At 40.2% G+C, this 18910-nt stretch overlaps 1 protein-coding gene and 1 pseudogene across 2 annotated transcripts in view; one reads left to right on the forward strand and one right to left on the reverse strand.

Annotated features, from left to right (window-relative positions):
* The window catches only part of LOC111325680 (1-phosphatidylinositol 4,5-bisphosphate phosphodiesterase beta-4), a 47139-nt gene extending 31815 nt beyond the window's left edge, over positions 1-15324 (reverse strand). For both annotated transcript variants that reach the window (XR_015995327.1, XM_022929542.2), the window contains exons 1-9: positions 14881-15324; positions 14612-14689; positions 14359-14418; positions 3964-4101; positions 3085-3164; positions 2440-2496; positions 1845-1926; positions 1045-1145; positions 343-509 (exon numbers count right to left, since the gene is read on the reverse strand). Coding sequence is in view for 1 of the 2 variants with exons in the window: in XM_022929542.2 (XP_022785277.2) it covers positions 343-509; positions 1045-1145; positions 1845-1926; positions 2440-2496; positions 3085-3164; positions 3964-4101; positions 14359-14418; positions 14612-14689; positions 14881-14961 (844 nt within the window). In the remaining variant the exon portion in view is untranslated. The remainder of the gene's footprint in view (positions 1-342; positions 510-1044; positions 1146-1844; positions 1927-2439; positions 2497-3084; positions 3165-3963; positions 4102-14358; positions 14419-14611; positions 14690-14880) is intronic.
* LOC148716965 (uncharacterized) lies at positions 4138-5232 on the forward strand (annotated as a pseudogene).
* Positions 15325-18910: the final 3586 nt, after the last annotated feature.

Here is an 18910-nt window from a genome sequence, read left to right on the forward strand (position 1 = left end):
AATTTCTCCAGACCAGTACATTTCAAGCAGAAAGGTGATTGGGGGAAAGAAAAATATCAACAACGAGATATAGTTTGATTCAAATCCAATTCTCAGAGCTTAAATAGATCAACATGCATGACAGAGTGGAGAATTGCTATCTAGATCTTGGTAGTGAAATGTTTATGCTTCCACCTGCCATATTCTAAGATATGAAAGCAACACTCCCCTAATTTTTCTATCATTTAAAGGGGATCTGATATTTTAAAGGTGCTCTAAGTGCAGACTGCTTATCCTGTGGCCTGCACAACAAGTCACTGCTACATTTCTATAGCTGCAGCATCTTCTACGTATACTCAATACCTCTTTGTAGGTTATCCAAAGATTTCTCATACTTCCATATCAGAGAAAGGGCCTTCTCTCTGTTGTAATAGGGATAGAGTATCTCATTCAATCGAGGATCTCTTTGCTCTTGGTTTAAGAAATTAACCAGTTGGTTGACATTAAGGTAGGGTGCTTTGCCACCACCCCTGTCAAAAAAAAAAGAAATGATCAATTAACAGTTATTTTCATTGGCTTAAAATAACAATAATTTTCTTGGGCCCCATTTCAAACTGAGTTTCTATTCCACAGCACTGTACCAAGGCACCAAAATGGACATTGTTCAGACACCCCAGAGCCCTGGAATGAGTATGTTCACACTCATTCATGCATAGGGTTTGGTGTCTAACATTTTGTAGTTCACAATATGTTTGCCATTTTAATGACTACATACCCCTGTTGTAGGGATGCAGGGGAACAGTGCCGAGCACTACCCCTAGGGGTAATGCCTGTGCCTGCATAGGCATATGCTCAGATTTTTTGCTCGGGCATTGAAAAAAAATATACAAGTTTAGACTAGTGCCAGTTCTCAAAAACCAGGCACAGATAGTGACACCTAGTCTGAACAAGGCCTAATGGAACATTAATCAAAACAAATAATTAACCAAATCAAGTTCAGAGAAAAAAAAAGATTCAACAAAGTGAAAATGAAGAAAAATAATTGATGTTTTTTTCTTTCCTTACCACTTAACACACAGTTGTTCAATTTCAAGCCTGCCACAAACTTTCAAGTAGAGCTGGTAAAACTGCTCAAAGGTGAATGATGCACAGTCAAGTTCGTCATTCTATTGAATAGAAAGTATAAAACAAAATGGTTTTTCATTTGAATAAAGGCTGATAGTTTCGAAAGAAACTGTTTGGGGCTGCGTCGGTGGGAGTAACGAAATAATTTGGATATATCAACAAAGTTGAAATGGTAAATTGGCCACCGTAATGATTACAAAAGCTGACGTTTCGAGCGTTAGCCCTTTGTCGGAGCATTAGCCCTTCGTCGTTAGCCCTTCCCGCTCCGACGAAGGGCTAACGCTCGAAACATCAGCTTTTGTAATCATTACGGTGGCCAATTTACCATTTCAACTTTGTTGATATATCCAAATTTTTTCATTTGAATACCTTGTAAACAGGACACTTTGTGTGAAAAATCACCCATTCTAGAAAAATTTATAATGGATTTCATCTTTTGTTTAAATTTTCCTAAAACCTTTAACTGCCAAGTTCTGATTGCTAATTCTCCCCTCTAGCTGCTACAAGTTTCCCTATAAATGAGGTATGAGAATTTGATCATGATGTCAGAATAAGATCACAACTCCTACATGTAATAGGTTTGAGTATTCTTATTACCCGTTTGCTGGATGCTCTTTGGATTTTATAGGGAGAAGTTACATGTTAATCACTTCTGGGAGTAAATGAGTTGAGTAAATTAACTGTGGAAAGGAAAGCTTTATGTATAGGGGAAAAATAAAGTTTGATTCACAAATTCTTACCTTCCCACATGGAAGTTTCATAGCTTCTAACCCTTCAAATACTCTTTGCTCATACTTTCCAACATTAAGGCTCTTACAGATACTAAAAACAAAAGTAAAAAGATTGAGAAAAGTAGTCCATAGCATATGGAAGTATGTCTTTAGCTGAGAAATTTCTATTACAGCTGCAGCGAGTTTCGATCACTTTGAGGTGTCTAGAAGTACTGTCTGTAATTTAGCCCAAATTCACAAATTCTCATTTCTAACAGCGTTCATTTGCCACTTATTGTTCTTCCATAATGAAGTGCAAATAGACAAGGGTACACCCTAATATTGTATGGTAGATTAACTCTGTTGTCACTGAGCCCGGTGATAGCTCAGTTAAGCACTTACAATCTTAATTCAAGCTTCATTTCTAAGCTACAACTCTGGATGAAGCATTAAGAAGATATTACACACTTATAATAACTTATAACAAGGGTAATGCTCGTCTCTGATGAACACTTCTGCTCAAGTTGTCAAAAAAATTGGTTGCTAATACTGACAACAGTCCTTTTCTAGACTTCTCTAAACCTGGAAAGACAGGCTACTTAATTAATTAAATAAGGAAGCTTACTTCTTTACAGAAATCTTGTTGGAAGGAGTTGCCAAGTGAACAGTGAGCTTGATATAGCTGCAAATGAAAGAAACAACCGAGAAAGTCTGACTCAGCTAGTGGCCAGTGACATTTTAGATATCATGACAATTTCAGTTTGTTTACTAGTCAAATGGGCTGGTGGAAATAAAAAACCACTACCCAAAACTGAATTTCTTCTAGTCTGTGGCTAGTGGGCTACCATTAGTGTCAAGCCCTGAACTAAGCCACAAGGAAAATAGAACTTATTACACTAACAATGAAAAATCATCGGGAAGAGAAAGTGGAAGGAGATGGTAGCAAATACTAAGCAAAGGAAAAACTATTAGTTATAGTCATATATGGGTAAATGTACGCTGGCTAAAACCTCATGGTGCTGCCCAAAAAGTAGCACTACAATGATATGGGAAACAATTGCAGTTGAAGCTTCAAGTTATGTCTTCAGCTGTTAAATCATCCACAGACTATTACCGGAGGAAGTTGATTTGCCAGGGGGGGAATGCAATGCAGAAATCTCACATGAAAAGTTAATGAACGTGGCGATTAATTATTTAACACTGCATAATTATAAATGTACATGCATTCCACCTTGATCTACCAAAATAAACTGCAGCATGGTCTACTTACAGTTTAAATAACTGTGTCAAGACGCTGGCATTGTAAATCTTGAGGTTGCGTAACAAGGGTGGCAGTCCATAAATCCATTCCTGGTAATAACAACACAAACATCAAAGCTCTTTTAAATTACTTTTGCATCTAATTTAACTGACACTTGACAAATTCACATTTAAACCTCAAGTAAGTTATTAAGATCGATCAGCTCTTTCATTCCCTGGGTGATCAAAAGGGAATTTCTCCTTACAAAATCAAAATTTTCAAGTCAAAAGGTGATAAAAAGATATTAATTATATATAGATTTAGCCAGGCCTAAAAGTGGAGCTTGCATTTTTTTTTCCTGCATGTCTCAGGGGCACAACAACTTGCCCCAGCCAGGACTCGAACCCAAGTCATCTGACTTGGAACCCAGTGCACTGACCACCGCACTACTGGACAAAGCCGTGGCATTGGCATGCCTGTCGTTCAGTTGACCGCACATGCTAAAAGTAGCACCTTGTACAGATGCCTGTACGGTCATAAGTCCAAATATTTTCAGCTTGATGGGTTATTACTACCATTTTGTATAATTATGGGGCTATGCTACATGTGCTGCGAGCTCCGCTATAATTTATTTATCTACTGAGTGAAATAGTTTGATCTAACAAATCATTTTCAGTGCTAAAAATCATACGAAATATGTGACAGATGGTGCACAGAATTGCGAATTAGATCTTGACAGTGGAAAGACTAATTTGAACTAATTTATGATTTATTTATTATTAATTTTGGCACTGTATAAAGATTGAACCCTTTACCAGACAGAGATATCTGTTCCCTCTACCTTATTGCTAGTTATTGCATCACTCCTGGGACTTGAAGAATGAAATAATTTCAATTTAGCACTCTTACCCTTGCAATTTTACATGATGGTGCTGTCAAATGCAAGTAGGTAACATCCACAAGATTTTGCCCACAGACAACAGTAAATGACCTGTCCTCCAAGAATCCTTCCCCTTCACTTTGAAGCATCTCTCGCAACTTGGCATCCTTTAACAGAAAGGATGACATAAATCAGTGCAGCCATCATTTTAATTAAATCCAGGGCTCAATAGTAACAGTAGCCAACTAGCTACAGACTAGCAGAAGGATGATTTTCCACTGGCTGAGTGGAACGAAATAAGTGGAAAATGTTTTTCTCACACACCGCTGGGGCCTGGGGATGGGTTAAGGTCATGTGATGTGTAAGGCGGTCAGTTGTTTTTTGTTGACCGCCATTGCTTGACCTTTTTCTGCGAAAGTGCGTGTATTATTTACATTTGTTACGAATAGTTAGTCACGAATCATTAGTAAAGCATGCCGAAGGAAACTAGACGTTCGAAGAGGAGTTCTCGGGCGGTTAGGCGACTTGAGCCATACAACAAAAGCCCTAGTCAGCGAGGTAATAGTCGATCAAGTCAAGGATCAAGGCACGAAAGCCCGGAGCGCGAGGACCCTCCAAACCGAACCGAGGAACCGCCAAGTTGGGCAAAGGAGCTGTTGCAGCAGCAGAAACTGTATTCGAGAGAGTTAAAGAAGCTGAAGAACGAGATTGATGATGTGAAGCTTCGAAAACATGGCAAACTGAGCAATCCGGAGCCGGAGTTTCGCTTCGAGGGAAACAAAAAGCAGTACAAACTTAATCGCGACGTCTTGGATAAAATTGACAGGGCTAAGAATACGAGTGATGATGAGTCTAGGTCCGAGCTCCTCGAAGAAGGTGAGCAACTTCTTTTAGAACGGAATAAGCACATTTGTCTTGCCGATAAATATGGGTGGGACACGGTGGAATGTTATGCAGCCGAGCCGCTTGCTAGTGATTCTGGCGACGAAAAACGGATAAAAAAGGCCATCAAAGAAAGCAAGCAACTCAGGGAGGAGAAATGAAAGGCAGCTGCAGCGAAGTGGAAACCAAAGAAGTCGCCCCTACCACGAGGAGTTGATGGGTCGAAACGTGTGGTTGAAAAAACCCATAACTTCCGAACGGCGGGAATGTCGTCCAACGTGGCACGTGACCCCAAGCAGTTGTGTTTTCGCTGCGGTCGAAACGGCCATTACGCCCGGGATTGCCGTGCATCAGTTGCAAGTGGAAGTCCAGGATGGGGCCAGAACAATGGGCAATAATCTGGAAGTCAACAGTGATGCCCTGAACTTCCCCCTAGAAGAGAGTGTATATATAGAGGATATCTTGAGTTCGAGAATGTTGATTTTGCTTGTCCCACGGTTGTGAAAGGCAGATTGAGGGAGAATATTTCGTTTTGGCAGAACATTGGGGCTAGCAGGTGGGTGCTGCGTGTCCTTCAAGAAGGCTATAGCTTACCATTTATTTCCCTTCCTCAGGAGGCAATTTTCAGGAACCATCCCAATGCTGTCAAGGATAATGTTTTTGTTTGCACTGAGATTTCAAAGTTACTGTTGTCTGGTGCTGTAGTTGAGGTGAAAAGTGAGGACTTGGTGGTATGCAACCCACTGGGTGTTGTGAGGAACTCTGCACAAAAACGCCGCCTAATCGTGGACTTGCGTTATGTCAACCAGTTCCTGAGGTCATGCAAATTTGAGTACGATGACATTCGCACAGCAGCAGACTTATTTCATGAAGGCGATTGGTTTTTTAAATTTGATTATAAAAGTGGTTATCATCACATCGAAATATTTCCTCAGCATTGCAAATACCTCGGATTTTCCTTATTCTACAAGGGGCAGCTAAGGTTTTTTAAATTCACGGTCCTTCCATTTGGCTTATCAACTGGTCCTTACCTCTTCACCAAGATCCAGAGAGCACTCGTGAAACACTGGAGGGGTAAAGGCTTCAGATTGTTTACATATCTGGACGATGGAGCAGGTGCAGACCAGGACCAAGGTGAGGCAGTCAGGTTGTCAGCAGAGGTTAGGAGGGATGTTTTGTTGAGTGGCTTCGTCACCAACAAAGAGAAGAGTCAGTGGGAGCCAGTACAATGTGGTGAACTTCTGGGCTTTAAAATGGATTTGCGATCTGGAACTTTCCAGGTTCCACCAAGGAGGGTTGATGCTTTGAAACAATTAATGAATGATACTATAGCTAAGAAATTTGTGGTTTCAGCACGACACTTGTCACGCATCACTGGTTCACTGGTTTCCATGGGTCTTGCCTTGGGCCCTGTAGCACGACTCTGGACTAGGGCACTCTACAGGGATATATGTCAGACAGTTCACTGGGACATACCTTTCTTGATATCTCCGGAGAGTCAAGCTGAAGTCCAGTTTTGGAAAGTTAATTTTGACACTGGTGGTTATCCTATATGGTCCCCTAGTCCGAAGGTAGAGGTTATTACTTACTCAGATGCAAGTGGGCAAGGTTGGGGTGGTTTTGCAGTGCAGTTGAGTGATAAGGTAGCCAGGGGCAGCTGGTCCCGTGAGGAAAGTGAAAAGAGTTCTACGTTTAGAGAGGTGACTGCCATCAGGCGTGTGCTGGAATCTTTTGCAGATGAAGTCAGGGGTAAAGATGTGCTCCATCGCACCGACAACAGGAATGCAGAAATTGTTTTGTCAGTGGGAAGCCGCATCAAGGAGCTGCACATGGAGGCTGTAGCAGTTTACAGGTTGTGCCGGGAACTTGGCATGCGCTTAACAGTTGAGTGGGTTAGCAGAGATGAGAACACGAGAGCAGATGAGCTGTCGAGGTTGGAGGATTCTAATGACTATATGTTAGACCCAGCTTGCTTTGATTACATTGACGCCTTGTGGGGTCCCCACACCATTGATAGGTTTGCTAGCCTGAAGACGAAGCAGTTGGAGAGGTACTGCAGCAGGTATCATAACCCAGGTTGTGTGGCAGCGGATGCATTTACAGTTTCTTGGTCTCATGAAGTTAATTGGCTTTTTCCTCCTCCATACCTGGTTCCACGTGTGTTGAGGCACATGTCAGCAGGAAGGGAGAATGGCACCTTGATAGTTCCTGAGTGGCGTTCAGCAAGTTGGTGGCTACTTCTGGTGGAGAAGAGTGGGAGCTGGAAGTCCTTCATTAGCCAGTCCATGCAGATTCAACCATACAAAGGGATCTTCCTATCAGGATCAGCAGCTAGTGACATTTTCACAACGGGCGTTCCTTCCTTCTCCATTCTGGCACTCAAACTTTGTTTTGACGGCATATGCTGAACATTCCTCTTGGTGAAACTACTATGATGAAGTCTGTTTTGGACCTCGTTTTCAGCTCTCGCGATCTTGAGCCAGCCAACATTGTCGTGTGGGAGTTGGATAGATGATGTGGCTCATGACTGGTCAGTTGTTGTTTTGACAAGACAGCACGTTTGTGATTATGCTCTGGATTGACAGCCGCTAAATGTGAACACTACTGTGACTAGCAGTTTGTTGCCGTTATGGCAGAGCCGCCCCCAGCCGTGTTGGCCTAAGGGGTATCGCTAACACTGGTTAGCGGTGTATGCTGGCTGTATGTTAAGGTGGATGTCTGTAAAGTTTTTTCGCGCGCTCTGTTTGCTGTTTTGGCAAAGTAGCCCCTAGCCGTGTTGGCCAAAGGGGAACATCATTCTAGTACTGGTTGCCAGTGTGCATGTGTTGGCTAGTTTGTAAAGCCTTATAAGTCTTGCTGTTTGGGCATGTTTTAATGAGTGTTATGGAGGTGATGATGTACGCAGTGTTTTACTCGGTACATTCTCTTTCAGTTTCCAGCCCTGTCCCGGAGGGTGTTAACTTATCTGGCTGGTTACGTGGGGAGACTATGACTCATCCTAGACTGAAGTATCTTGCGAAGTCTCTACCAGCGATCCTGATCCAGGACAGAGCACCGAAGACAGTCAGCACTTATGTCCGTGCTTATGAAGCGTGGCGAACATGGGCCGTCCAATGTGAGGCCACTCCCCTACCAGCGGATCCTACAGTGTTTTCCTTGTATTTGGTACATCTTATCCAGCAGGACCGTTCAGTCTCCTGTATTAACTCTGCTATCTATGGAGCTAGCTGGGTCCATAAGAAGAGCGGCTATCAGCAACTGAGTGACCATCCTCTCATACAGCAGGTGGCGGAGGCCGGAAGAAGGATCCTTGCTAAGCCCCCAAATCGCATGAGGCCTCTGGAAGCCAGCCATGTTAAGAGTGCTATCCGTCGCCTTGAGCAAGGCCCTTTGTCTGATATCCAGGTAGCTGCTTTGTTCGCTTTGGGTTTCTTCGGCTTCCTTCACTGGGACGATCTGAGTCGATTGACTGTGGACAATCTTCAGTTTGAGGATTCTCATCTTGCCATATTTCTCACACAGAGGAAGAATGATCAGTTTCGCCAAGGCTCGTGGGTTTTCATAGCTCCCAGCGATTCATCACCTTGCCCGGTTGCAGTGATTGAGAAGTTTCTGAGGGTAGGCAATCATGACAGGAAGTCGCGGCTATTCAGGCGGGTGTTGTCCACAAAGAAGGGAATGAAGCTTAGGATAGATCCTATGTCATATAGCCGGGCAGCTGAGTTGATTAAGGCCGAGCTGCGGAAGGAGGGGCTAGATCCTGCCTTGTATGGAATTCATAGTCTGCGAGCTGGAGGCGCTACAACCGCAGCAGCTTTTGGGGTTCCTGAGCGTCTGTTCCAGAGGCAGGGCGGTTGGCGTAGTGACAAGGCACGGAATAACTATATTGAGGAGTCTTTGGAGTCCCTGCTTCTGGTTACCAGGACAATTCAAGACCAAACCTCATGAATTATAGGCGTGATCCCAAGCTGTTCAGAACCTTTTTTGTACTTATGAACTGATTTTTGCATTATCTAGTGCCCTTATGAGACTGTTTGACTTTGGCAAGGCTTGCTACTTGCACATTATGTTCCATTCTGTAAGCCTTGTGGATTTTGTTTTTGGAAATAGTCTTTCTCTTAGTTTTTCACTCTATGCTTTGTGCCGTTGCGGTGGTTGGCTTGACATGGCTCCCAGGGGTGTGTGAGAAGGGCGATTTTCCACTGGCTGAGTGGAACGAAGTAAGTGGAAAATGTTTTCCTCACACACCACTGGGGCCTGGGGATGGGTTAAGGTCATGTGATGTGTAAGGCGGTCAGTTGTTTTTTGTTGACCGCCATTGCTTGACCTTCCCACCCACCCACCCAAGAGTTTTTTCAGTTGTTCATTACACTTCTAAACGATTTTAGATTTTGTCTCGATTCTTAACTAGTTCATGTTTTGAAACTCCATGTATACTTGTAAAATTTGATGGCTGTTATTGTGTGAATAAAGGTCAGGCTTGCGGTGGTTGGCTTGACATGGCTCCCAGGGGTGTGTGAGAAATTCAAATAAATAAAGGCTGATAGTTTCTAAAGAAACTGTTTGGGGCTGCATTGGTGGGGGTAACGAAATAATTTGGATATATCAACAAAGTTGAAATGGTAAATTGGCCACCGTAACGATTACAAAAGCTCAGGTTTCGAGCGTTAGCCCTTCGTCGCAGCGAATAGAGGAATTGTGGGTAGAAATTCAGTTTTGGCTTGTGGTTTGAATTGGCTTGTGGTTTGAATTGTAGTAGAAATTCAGTTTTGGCTTGTGGTTTTTGATTTCCACTGGCCAGTTTAGCTAGTAAACAAACTGAAATTGTTGTTACATCTAAGTTGTCACTAGCCCCTTGGCTAGTAAGCTGAAAAGTTGTTGTTGAGCCCTGATTTAAACACAATCTTATGTTTGAGAGAAGAGAAGAGTACTGTATGAAACATTTGGACAAAAGGAATAATAAACAGGGGTTAAAATACAGATGTGCACATGAATATATATATGCAGTTGCACAAATTAAAGAATAATATATGACCTAAACAACATGCTTTTGTTTAAGTCATTTCTTTCAAATTCATTTTTGCCAAAGTTAAATTGTTTTCATCATCAGAGTCAGTTTTTTTATCTCTCTCGTCAAATTATAATTAAAGGTTAGTCTTGTCAACAATATTGTCTATAAGTTTCAAGGATTTCACTGATTTAGTGAATACATGTACATATACATTATGGGCATTATAAATAAATAAATACATTTGTATCTTTAACCAGGAGGCAATCTCATCCTTTGGTGGATTTCAGGCCGCTCCTGAGTAGAAATGATTCTCTGAATAAAAGGATCTCCAAAGTAACATAACTTCCTCTTATAACCATTAAACGCTTTCACTCCCAAGATCTCGTGACTAATTCTCCTTACTGTCCGCCATACAATTCTTATGATTTAACTTCTGAGAATCTGCTACTGGATTGACCAATAATTCCTTGATTAATATTTATCTTAATTCAGTCTCATTACTTGTCTTCTGGGTATTTTTAATCATTGATATTGTAAGGGGAGATTAATTCTGACTAAATCAGGGCAGTTACAGGGTAATGGGAAAGCACATTAGGTCCAATCTCTGTTAATCTTCACCATTCTCATTTTTAATTGGTTTCCCCCTATCTCTCTAATGTATTTCTGTTCAGAAAACTGTTGCATGATCATGTAAAAGACTATGGTGATTTTTCATTCTAAGCCTGGTGATTTTTCATTCTAAGCCTGGTGATTTAAGTGAAAGATAATGTTCTCCAGTGCATCACATATCAATAACTCCATCCTAACACTATGTAGGCAGTTTATCACCCTAGATCCAGTGAAATGTCCTAGCCTGCCATGAGTTTCCTAAGCCCAGTGGTAGAGCATTCTAAGTACTTATGCCAAGGTTATAGATTAAACTCCTATTGGAAGCTCTCAGAGTTATTTTTATCAAAGATGACTGTGTCAGAATAACATCAGGTTTCAAAATCATTTCAAGATTTTATCTAACTATTCAAAAGCAAGTCTCTATGACAATGACTAAAAACTGAATTCATTTTTGTGAGCAGTTAACTGAACACATTCCCTTAACTGTAAGAAAGACAGTAACAGGAATATGGCAAATAAACAAGGAATTGTCATCCTCTTAAACTTCACAGTGAGTAAGTACATGTACTAACATAATGAGTTTGTTATTCCTATGTAGAATTTCAATATCCTTAACACTTATTCGTTGAGGGAACAAATTTAGACAATCAGTTCAAAATGAGTTGCACATACCACCATTCCATGAGATAAATTATTGATTGAAAAGAAGAAGTAATTTTCAACATTTTAAAGCTCTATGGAAGTTTAAATAAATATTTAAATTTCAGAACATTGCCTTTGTTATGAAACACCCAGTTATATCGTTTTTCTTTTCAAAAGCATAAATACAAATCTACCGAGATTTCTAGGTTTCCATAACAACAGTTCGTGATGTGAACAATTTTCAATTAAAACAAGACTTTCAATCACAAAGAAACACTGTTTTAAACCTTGAAAAACAAAAACATGACAATCAGTCCTAAAGAGCAAGAAATATTCTTTGAAGACAATTAAAGATAAAGACAGGTGCAATTTTTCTTTTTTTTTTTTTTCAGTATGACAAAATCTGGCAACTTGAGATCAAAACAAAAAATTTTCAGTCACTTTGAGAGCCCTCTCTGTAACAAATTATTGTTAAAGTTAAATAATACCACATGTATCAAAAGAAAAAAATATGTTTACAGTTCATACAAAGGAAAGAAAACCCTGAATTTTTGCCACATCTAAACCTTCACTGGTGACAAGACTTTTCAGGTGGTAACCATTAAAACCCAATGCCTCTAAGAACTCTCATAAACGCCTAAAAGCTACTTGGAATTCTTAAAAATTTATTGGTAAAGGGATTGCTCTGCCAGTTTAACTATTAATTTTACTTGTCGTGCTTAAAATAAAGCAAAATGCTGCAATGCAAACTAGTGAACCCCCTCGCTGTGACACAAAATTTGCCAAGAGATGACAAAAATATCAACCAGCCATTTTATAAATTTGTAAGAAGTTAAAGCATTGGTTTTTAGTAAAAATATCTGTCAAATCTGTTTTGATACAAGAGGGAAAATGACATGAACTACCCATTTACAAATTTGGATAGTTCATAATTTGTCTGGTAGACATAACTGCTGGAAAATTACCAAGTTAACAATTAAACCAGAGGTCTTTGCTCACCACACTGAACTTAATTAGCATCACTTTTAAAAAAATCGAAAAAAAAGCAGTAACTGAAATTTAAATGTTACAATAGATAAGAACTTATTATATATACCTGCACCAAAATAAGTGATTTTCTATTTTTGGTAAAAATGGGTAAAGTTTCATTTAGCCAGCTGCTGTTCAACTGAGAAAAGGAAATTTTTTTCAAACATGTGTGCATTATAGGGAAAATGCCCCTGATATTTCTAACTACCAACTGCTGCAATAACTGAACAAATTCAGGCAGCAAAAGTGTCTCACATGAGATTAAGAACTAAGTAGCAGAGCAATTTTTTTGATGATTTCTTTCTTTTTTAATTTGGGTTGCCATTTACTTTTGACGAGAGCCAATCGGAAAAGGAACTTAATAATGTTGAAACTTAGCCTGGAAGGTCTTGGTGAAAGCACATGTGACCCCAACAGCCACTTGTGGTACCTATTAAGTTCTAGGCCCACAAGCCAGGGTGGCTGACAAAAAATATATACATACATATATCTCTATTCACGGTTATTCAATTTGTTTACAACTTGATAAATCAAATTGATGATATCAAACACTACATTTTTTTTTAACTTTTAACGCTGTCTGGACAAACTTGACACCATTTCAGCAAATTACGTTTTTCATGAAAAATGTACACCAAAAAAGGAAATAAAACCAACCTCTAGAGATGGTTAACTTAAAACCCACACAAAACTGTCAAGAACCTTAATGCACTCAGCTGTTATGAAGATATTTGCAATTTAATTTTTGTTATCAATGTACGTTAATGCATTAGGCAGAATGTTCACCTACTCGATTTATTCAACCTGCATACAGTCGCCCACAATCAGAGTGATGTAACACCTAGGTATAGGTTTCTGTTCCAAATTGTTCAACCGCATGTGCGTGATTTATTCGAACAAAAAACACCCTTGAAAACTAATTACGCGGAGAAAATTCCCGCACCGGCTCTAGTTAATCCATAAGACAAAAGTACTCAACCGGTCGATATTGAAATTCGCTTATTGTTAACTCGCGTTGCTGATGATACTACAAAGTATTCAGTTCAAACACCAACTGCACACAAACTTGACAGCCATTCACGACAAACGTCAAAATTTTTATATCTTTATGTCGTACTTGACATCAGCTACAACTTAAAATGCATTTGCTTTCATTTTGATCTAAACGTTTCCTCGCGGTTGCATGCTCGTTCAGTTGATCAGCCAGTAAAATTGGAAATTCTACTCAAAACCAAAGACAAAACTTCCCAAAAAGCGCCCGTAGAGATCAAATTTTACATCCTCTCTCGATTTTGATTTCCTCGTTTTGTCTTTGAAGCCAGTGGTTAAACTTACCGAGATATATTGAATCTTTCAGTCGCGGAAACAAGTATATTGATAATTGCATTCTTACCGGACTCACAAATCTTCAAGCATTGCGTTTTCCGACTAAAATCACAATATTCAAAACAGCGGTGGTCAATAACAAAAAAACCATGTCTATTCCTAAAACATAATAATTTTAGGCAACCAAGAAAGGAAATTTTTCCGACTGGATTTCCTATGAAACCCAATAAAGCGGAGAAAACAACACGAATGTAGATAACTTTATTCGCGGGGTTTCCGAGTTTTTGAAATGTAAACAAAGGTGTCAGGGATGCGCACTTCAACCATTGAATTCCTTCGATACCAAAGAGGAACGATGCCTGCTAAAATAGATTGAATATTATTCAAGAAACTTCAAACCTGATTTCAGCAATTTTTACACGATCAAATTTAAAAATAGATAACTCCGACGAGACGATTCCAAACAGAACCAAATGCTTTGCCCACGCGGAATACAACCGTGTTCCAAAAACGCAATAACGAAAGTGTACCTATGCTCAGAATGTGTAATCTTCGCGATTTATTGATATTAGTGCAAGCCACAAATTCGATTCATGATCGGTAGCAAAGATTCAAACATACAAACAATTCCACCCTGATACCAACGCTACCCATTAAACATTTTACGTGAAAGAGAGTACACAACTTTTCTGCCGACCGACACGAAATATACATCAGCTTTTCCCATTTCTTTATTTCGAAAAAAAAATATTTTTCATGGTTGCGTAAGAAAAACTGCTGCAAAATCTAGATTCGAAATCTTAGAAAAAAAATTATTAGAAGCACTCAGAAAAATAGTTGCTCAGTAATCCTACAATCAATGGTAATTTTGCGGCAAATAAAACATATCTAAACGAAGCGTTGTCAAATACAAAAATATACGAACCTTTGGTACACCACCGGGTCTTACTTCACTCACATGACACAGATCCAAACAATTCCCTTCCTAATCAGACCGAGAAAAGGAGAAAAGGTGAGCAACTAGAGTCTGTGACAAGAATCTTAAATATTTCATTGAGGTAAGTAAGGATTTGCCAAACATAGCACCGCTCTGTGCGAAGACGGATTCCTGCAAAGAGAAAGCTGGCTTAATTTCTCATGATTGTCGTAGCTAGTGAACAAACGATCCTACAAACTACCTTATCGTCTTCTCTCCAACCCAGAAAGAAGCCATACTTGTCGACACGGAAAAACAGCCCTTGACTTGAGTTGGACTCCTGGAAAACGAAACGAATCGAGCATCAGATAACCAAGTTGCAATAATCAAGATGACAGTCCGCTACAAGCTCCCTGGTGCGAAAGTACACTTGTAGGGTATCGAACTGTTAACCGCTAGTAACTCTGTCTTTTTTACTTTTCTTTCTAACACAACCATGCAAGAGTTCTACACACAGGGCGTTTGATATACCTCTTCCCATCTTGTCAGTAGTGTCCCTGTTTCAAGCGAGTTAGGGACGTAAATGTCCCAGGAGATGAGAGAAGTCGCCATTTCAATTCAAATCGAGAAAACCCACAGTCGTAAACTCGCCGAGGCAACATAACACATAGCAATAGCGCAGAGATGCTTTAGAGTGTGGTTTCTAACGTCGCAAAATCATAGTTTACAGCTTGTATCGCGATGACCTCCCTCGAGCTTTTTACAATTGTGTGGTCATGTCAAGCACCGATTAAACGAACAAACAGCGATCCGAACCGAAGACGAACTAAAACACACGATCTTGTTTTTTCTTGCGTTACAAGCGGCATTTACGACTTCCGTCCCGCTAACCAATCACAGTAAAGATCTGTCTATCAATCAGTGAACAACACAGCTGTTCTTTACGTTACGCGGCAAAAATTGTTTAGATGGTGAAGAAAAAAATCTGCTCTTCGTAAATTGCAATTAAAATGACAATATACTGTCAAGCAGACTTAAAACATTTCCATAAGTTATAACTTTTGTACTTCAAATAGGGATATGACTAGATTTGCATGAAGAACAATCGAGATCTACCAGAATAACACGATGACGCGCCATACAAATTTTATTTTTTCCCCTTCTCTGTACAACCTAGAGTAAATACAGGTTATTTCATACATCTATTTTGGAGGTAAAATTCTTCTAAACTTGGAATAGAGACTTCAACATATTTGGAACGCGATGAAAACTTAAAATGATCGGCAATCAACATGTAAAAATACTAGAGGTTTCTTTGGAATATATTTTTGGTACATAGAATTTGATATTGGTAATGAAATTGAAAGTAATTTATCATTTCATTTCTTTAAGTAATGAAAAACACTACTGAACGTGGAATAATTTAAGGTGCGTTGACAGAAAGCAAGCCGTCAAGCATGAAGCAAACGTTTGCCCTGACTGCAAGCGACAGCCATTTCAGAAAAACAAACCATCTTGCGACATGTATACGCTTGAGGAAGAGAGCCTGAAAAAAAAGCTGTTTTATTGTAAGAGTTAAATGTGTTTAGCCTCGGACCTGTTATTCCAAAATTTTTCCGCTGTTAGAGTGGTAATAACTCGTGAGAGAACTAACAAATGGTGCAAGAAAAAAAGAATTGTGTCAGATTAAAACTAACTCAGACAAAAAAAAATTAAAAAAAAAAGAACTTGTTTACATTGTTAAATCACTCAGGGCACGTTCCTATGGCTTAACTCAAGACTAAACAAAGTTTTACTCGCCGTAAAATAGAACGTCTTCTGTCAAATCAACCTCAAAGCAAACCAAAAAAGATTCAAGAAGAAGAAAAAAAAACAACAATTCAAAGAAAAAAAAAAAAAAAACCAAACGAAACAAATAATTATTTTAATGGCAAACTTAACAAACCCGACAACTTGAAATACTGTTTACGTTCACTGAAGATCTCGTCTCTGCTTAACATGAAGGTCTTAATGGAATTACCATTAGCCGTAAAACGGCTAGGAAGGTGAGTCTGAGAATAAAAATTGACAAATTTTAACCGTAAGTCGTAACAAAAAGTTATCCGGAAAAGCATTTCCTTCCAACAATGTGTCATTTTTTGTGATTTTGGGTTAACCATGTAGCCGTAAAATAGCCAAAATTTTAACCGTCAGTTAAGGAAGCCATCACCCCGTTGAGAACATTCATCGTGCTCTGCGGTATCTGGAGATTTCACTTCATGTAACTTCACCCCCTCCTCTCGCCCCCCAAATCAGTGTTGAAGCCCATTTATTTGTTTAAACAGGTTGATTAATTGGCAGCTGTAATAGCTGATGTGGACCTGCAGTCCTAACCTACCCATCCCACCCCAGGGGAGGACATCCATCACAGGAGACGGGACCTCCATTTATTCGTCCCTATCCGAGAAGACTAGAATATCTAACCATTTCTTGATGTTATAGAAAGGTAGCAAATTCTTCTCAATTATTTTAAGACCTTGAGTGTTGGTCCGGCCGGGGCTCGAACCCTCGACCTCCCGCACTACAGTCCAGCGCTCTATCCATTGAGCTAACCGGGAGTGCGGTAGGCACGTTTCCTTTGATGTAAAGAAACGAGTTGAAGATCTGGGGCGATCTGATAAATGCGGGGGCGAACTTGTTAAATTTGATAGGGCGAACCCGTGGAGGCGAGGGTGAACTTGAATAGGGTGAATTTTCAAAGAGAGAGAGAGAGAGAGAGAGAGAGAGAGAGAGAGAGAGAGAGAGAGAGAGAGAGAGAGAGAGAGAGAAAGAAAGCTTTATTTATAGAGGGTAGCACTTAATAGCTAGAAGCTAATGAACTTGTGGTCCTCAGAACACCCACCCATCCCACCCCAGGGGAGAACATCCATCACACAGTAATCTCGTGCATGCGTGGGAAATTAACGTCTCCTACCCCTAACCCTGCAGGAGACAGGACCTACGGTTTATTTGTCCTTATCCGAGAAGACTAGAATATCTATCCATTTCTTGATATTATAGAAAGGTAGCAAATTCTCCTCAGTTATTTTAAGACCATGAGTGCTGGTCCGGCCGGGGCTTGTACCCTCGACCTCACGCACAACAGTCCGATGCTCTACCAATTAAGCTAACCAAAAATAACCTCCAAATAACTGTTAAGGGTTGACTCACCCACAAAATGGTAGACAATCCAACGATTCTGCCTTATGACTCCTCCAAAGAAACTGGTTTTTCACTGACTTTTTCAATTCTACGAGCCGTAAACGAAGCATTAAACTAAAGATTGTATCCCGGAATTTTTTTCAAGCGAGGGCAGGAAAAGAGATCAGCAAGAATTCTTTCTGTTGTTACTACGTATGTTCCACCTGTGCCTCAGGAGTGAATATCTGTAGTAGTGGTGCCAATCTCCTTAGCAACCGTTTTTCAGCTCCGTCTCGCAAAGTGTTCTGTGCGCCACGAGGCCAAACGCGGGCGCCGACTTTCAAACAGAAATATGGGCCAGATGGAAACTGATAGATCATTGTGGAGGCAAAGTTCGTTCCCAAGACCCTGTTTGGCCGAATCGGATAAGGAGGGACTGGTCAAGTTTACAGTTCTCCTGACATTTGATTGGTCGGTAACACAAGCAATATCCAAGCTTATGATCCATCAAATATTGTTGCTCGCCCGCGATCGGTCTAAACGCATCAAGTGACCGAATATCCTCTGGCTAAAACTGGGGAATATCCTAAGTGATATTCCCCAATTTTCAAACCTTGCATCCATTACGGTAAGTCTTCGTCTAAAATTTAATTTAAGATGAGAGAGCGTTTCGTGGTTGTTACAGAAGAAGGACAATATTTGTTTGTTCATAAATTCATACCAGAGAACACTCAGAAAAAAGTATATTTGAAGGATAATAAACACAACGGCCTCTATTTTGCGCGAAAATATGCACGTAAATTTCTCCTTGGACATTATCTGTTCCTCGGTGCTCACAGCTTTCCCCGAGCTTCGCTCTTGGAAAAATGTGCACATCTGAGAACAGATAATGCCCGCAAACTATTATCCGTGCATATTTTCGCGCCAAATATTGTTTATATAACAGCCGTTTTTAGCGCTAGGGCCAGGCCACTTGTTTTCACTTATCATGGCCAAAGAAAAACAAGATGGGGACCATCTGTTGTTTTCTCTTTTTCTTTCATTGAGTATTTCAACACGGTTTGCCATCATCTTGAGGATGCCTTCGTTCGTAGCATGCTATTCAACGGCGGAAAAAGAAGTACTGAACTCGAAAGAAGATGCTGGTCGTGTTCGAAGTGGACTCGAGACGAGCAAACGGATTTCATTTAAGTCTTCACCACACCTTTCAAGCTTTACTCAATGATCACTACTTCATTTTCCATCAGCAGAGCCGAAACGTCTCGCACCTTGCATTTTTTTGATAGAACTTTTTCTTTCTAATGGCTTGTCGAGCCCTACCTTGGCAGCTTCGGTCTCAGAGCCTTCTTTCCAGAGAGAGGTGTATTACGAGACAAGATTAAACCTAGGCCGAATCATTGGT

Source organism: Stylophora pistillata, chromosome 14, assembly GCF_964205215.1.
Source record: "Stylophora pistillata chromosome 14, jaStyPist1.2, whole genome shotgun sequence".
In the NCBI taxonomy this organism is placed as follows: Eukaryota; Metazoa; Cnidaria; class Anthozoa; order Scleractinia; family Pocilloporidae; genus Stylophora; species Stylophora pistillata.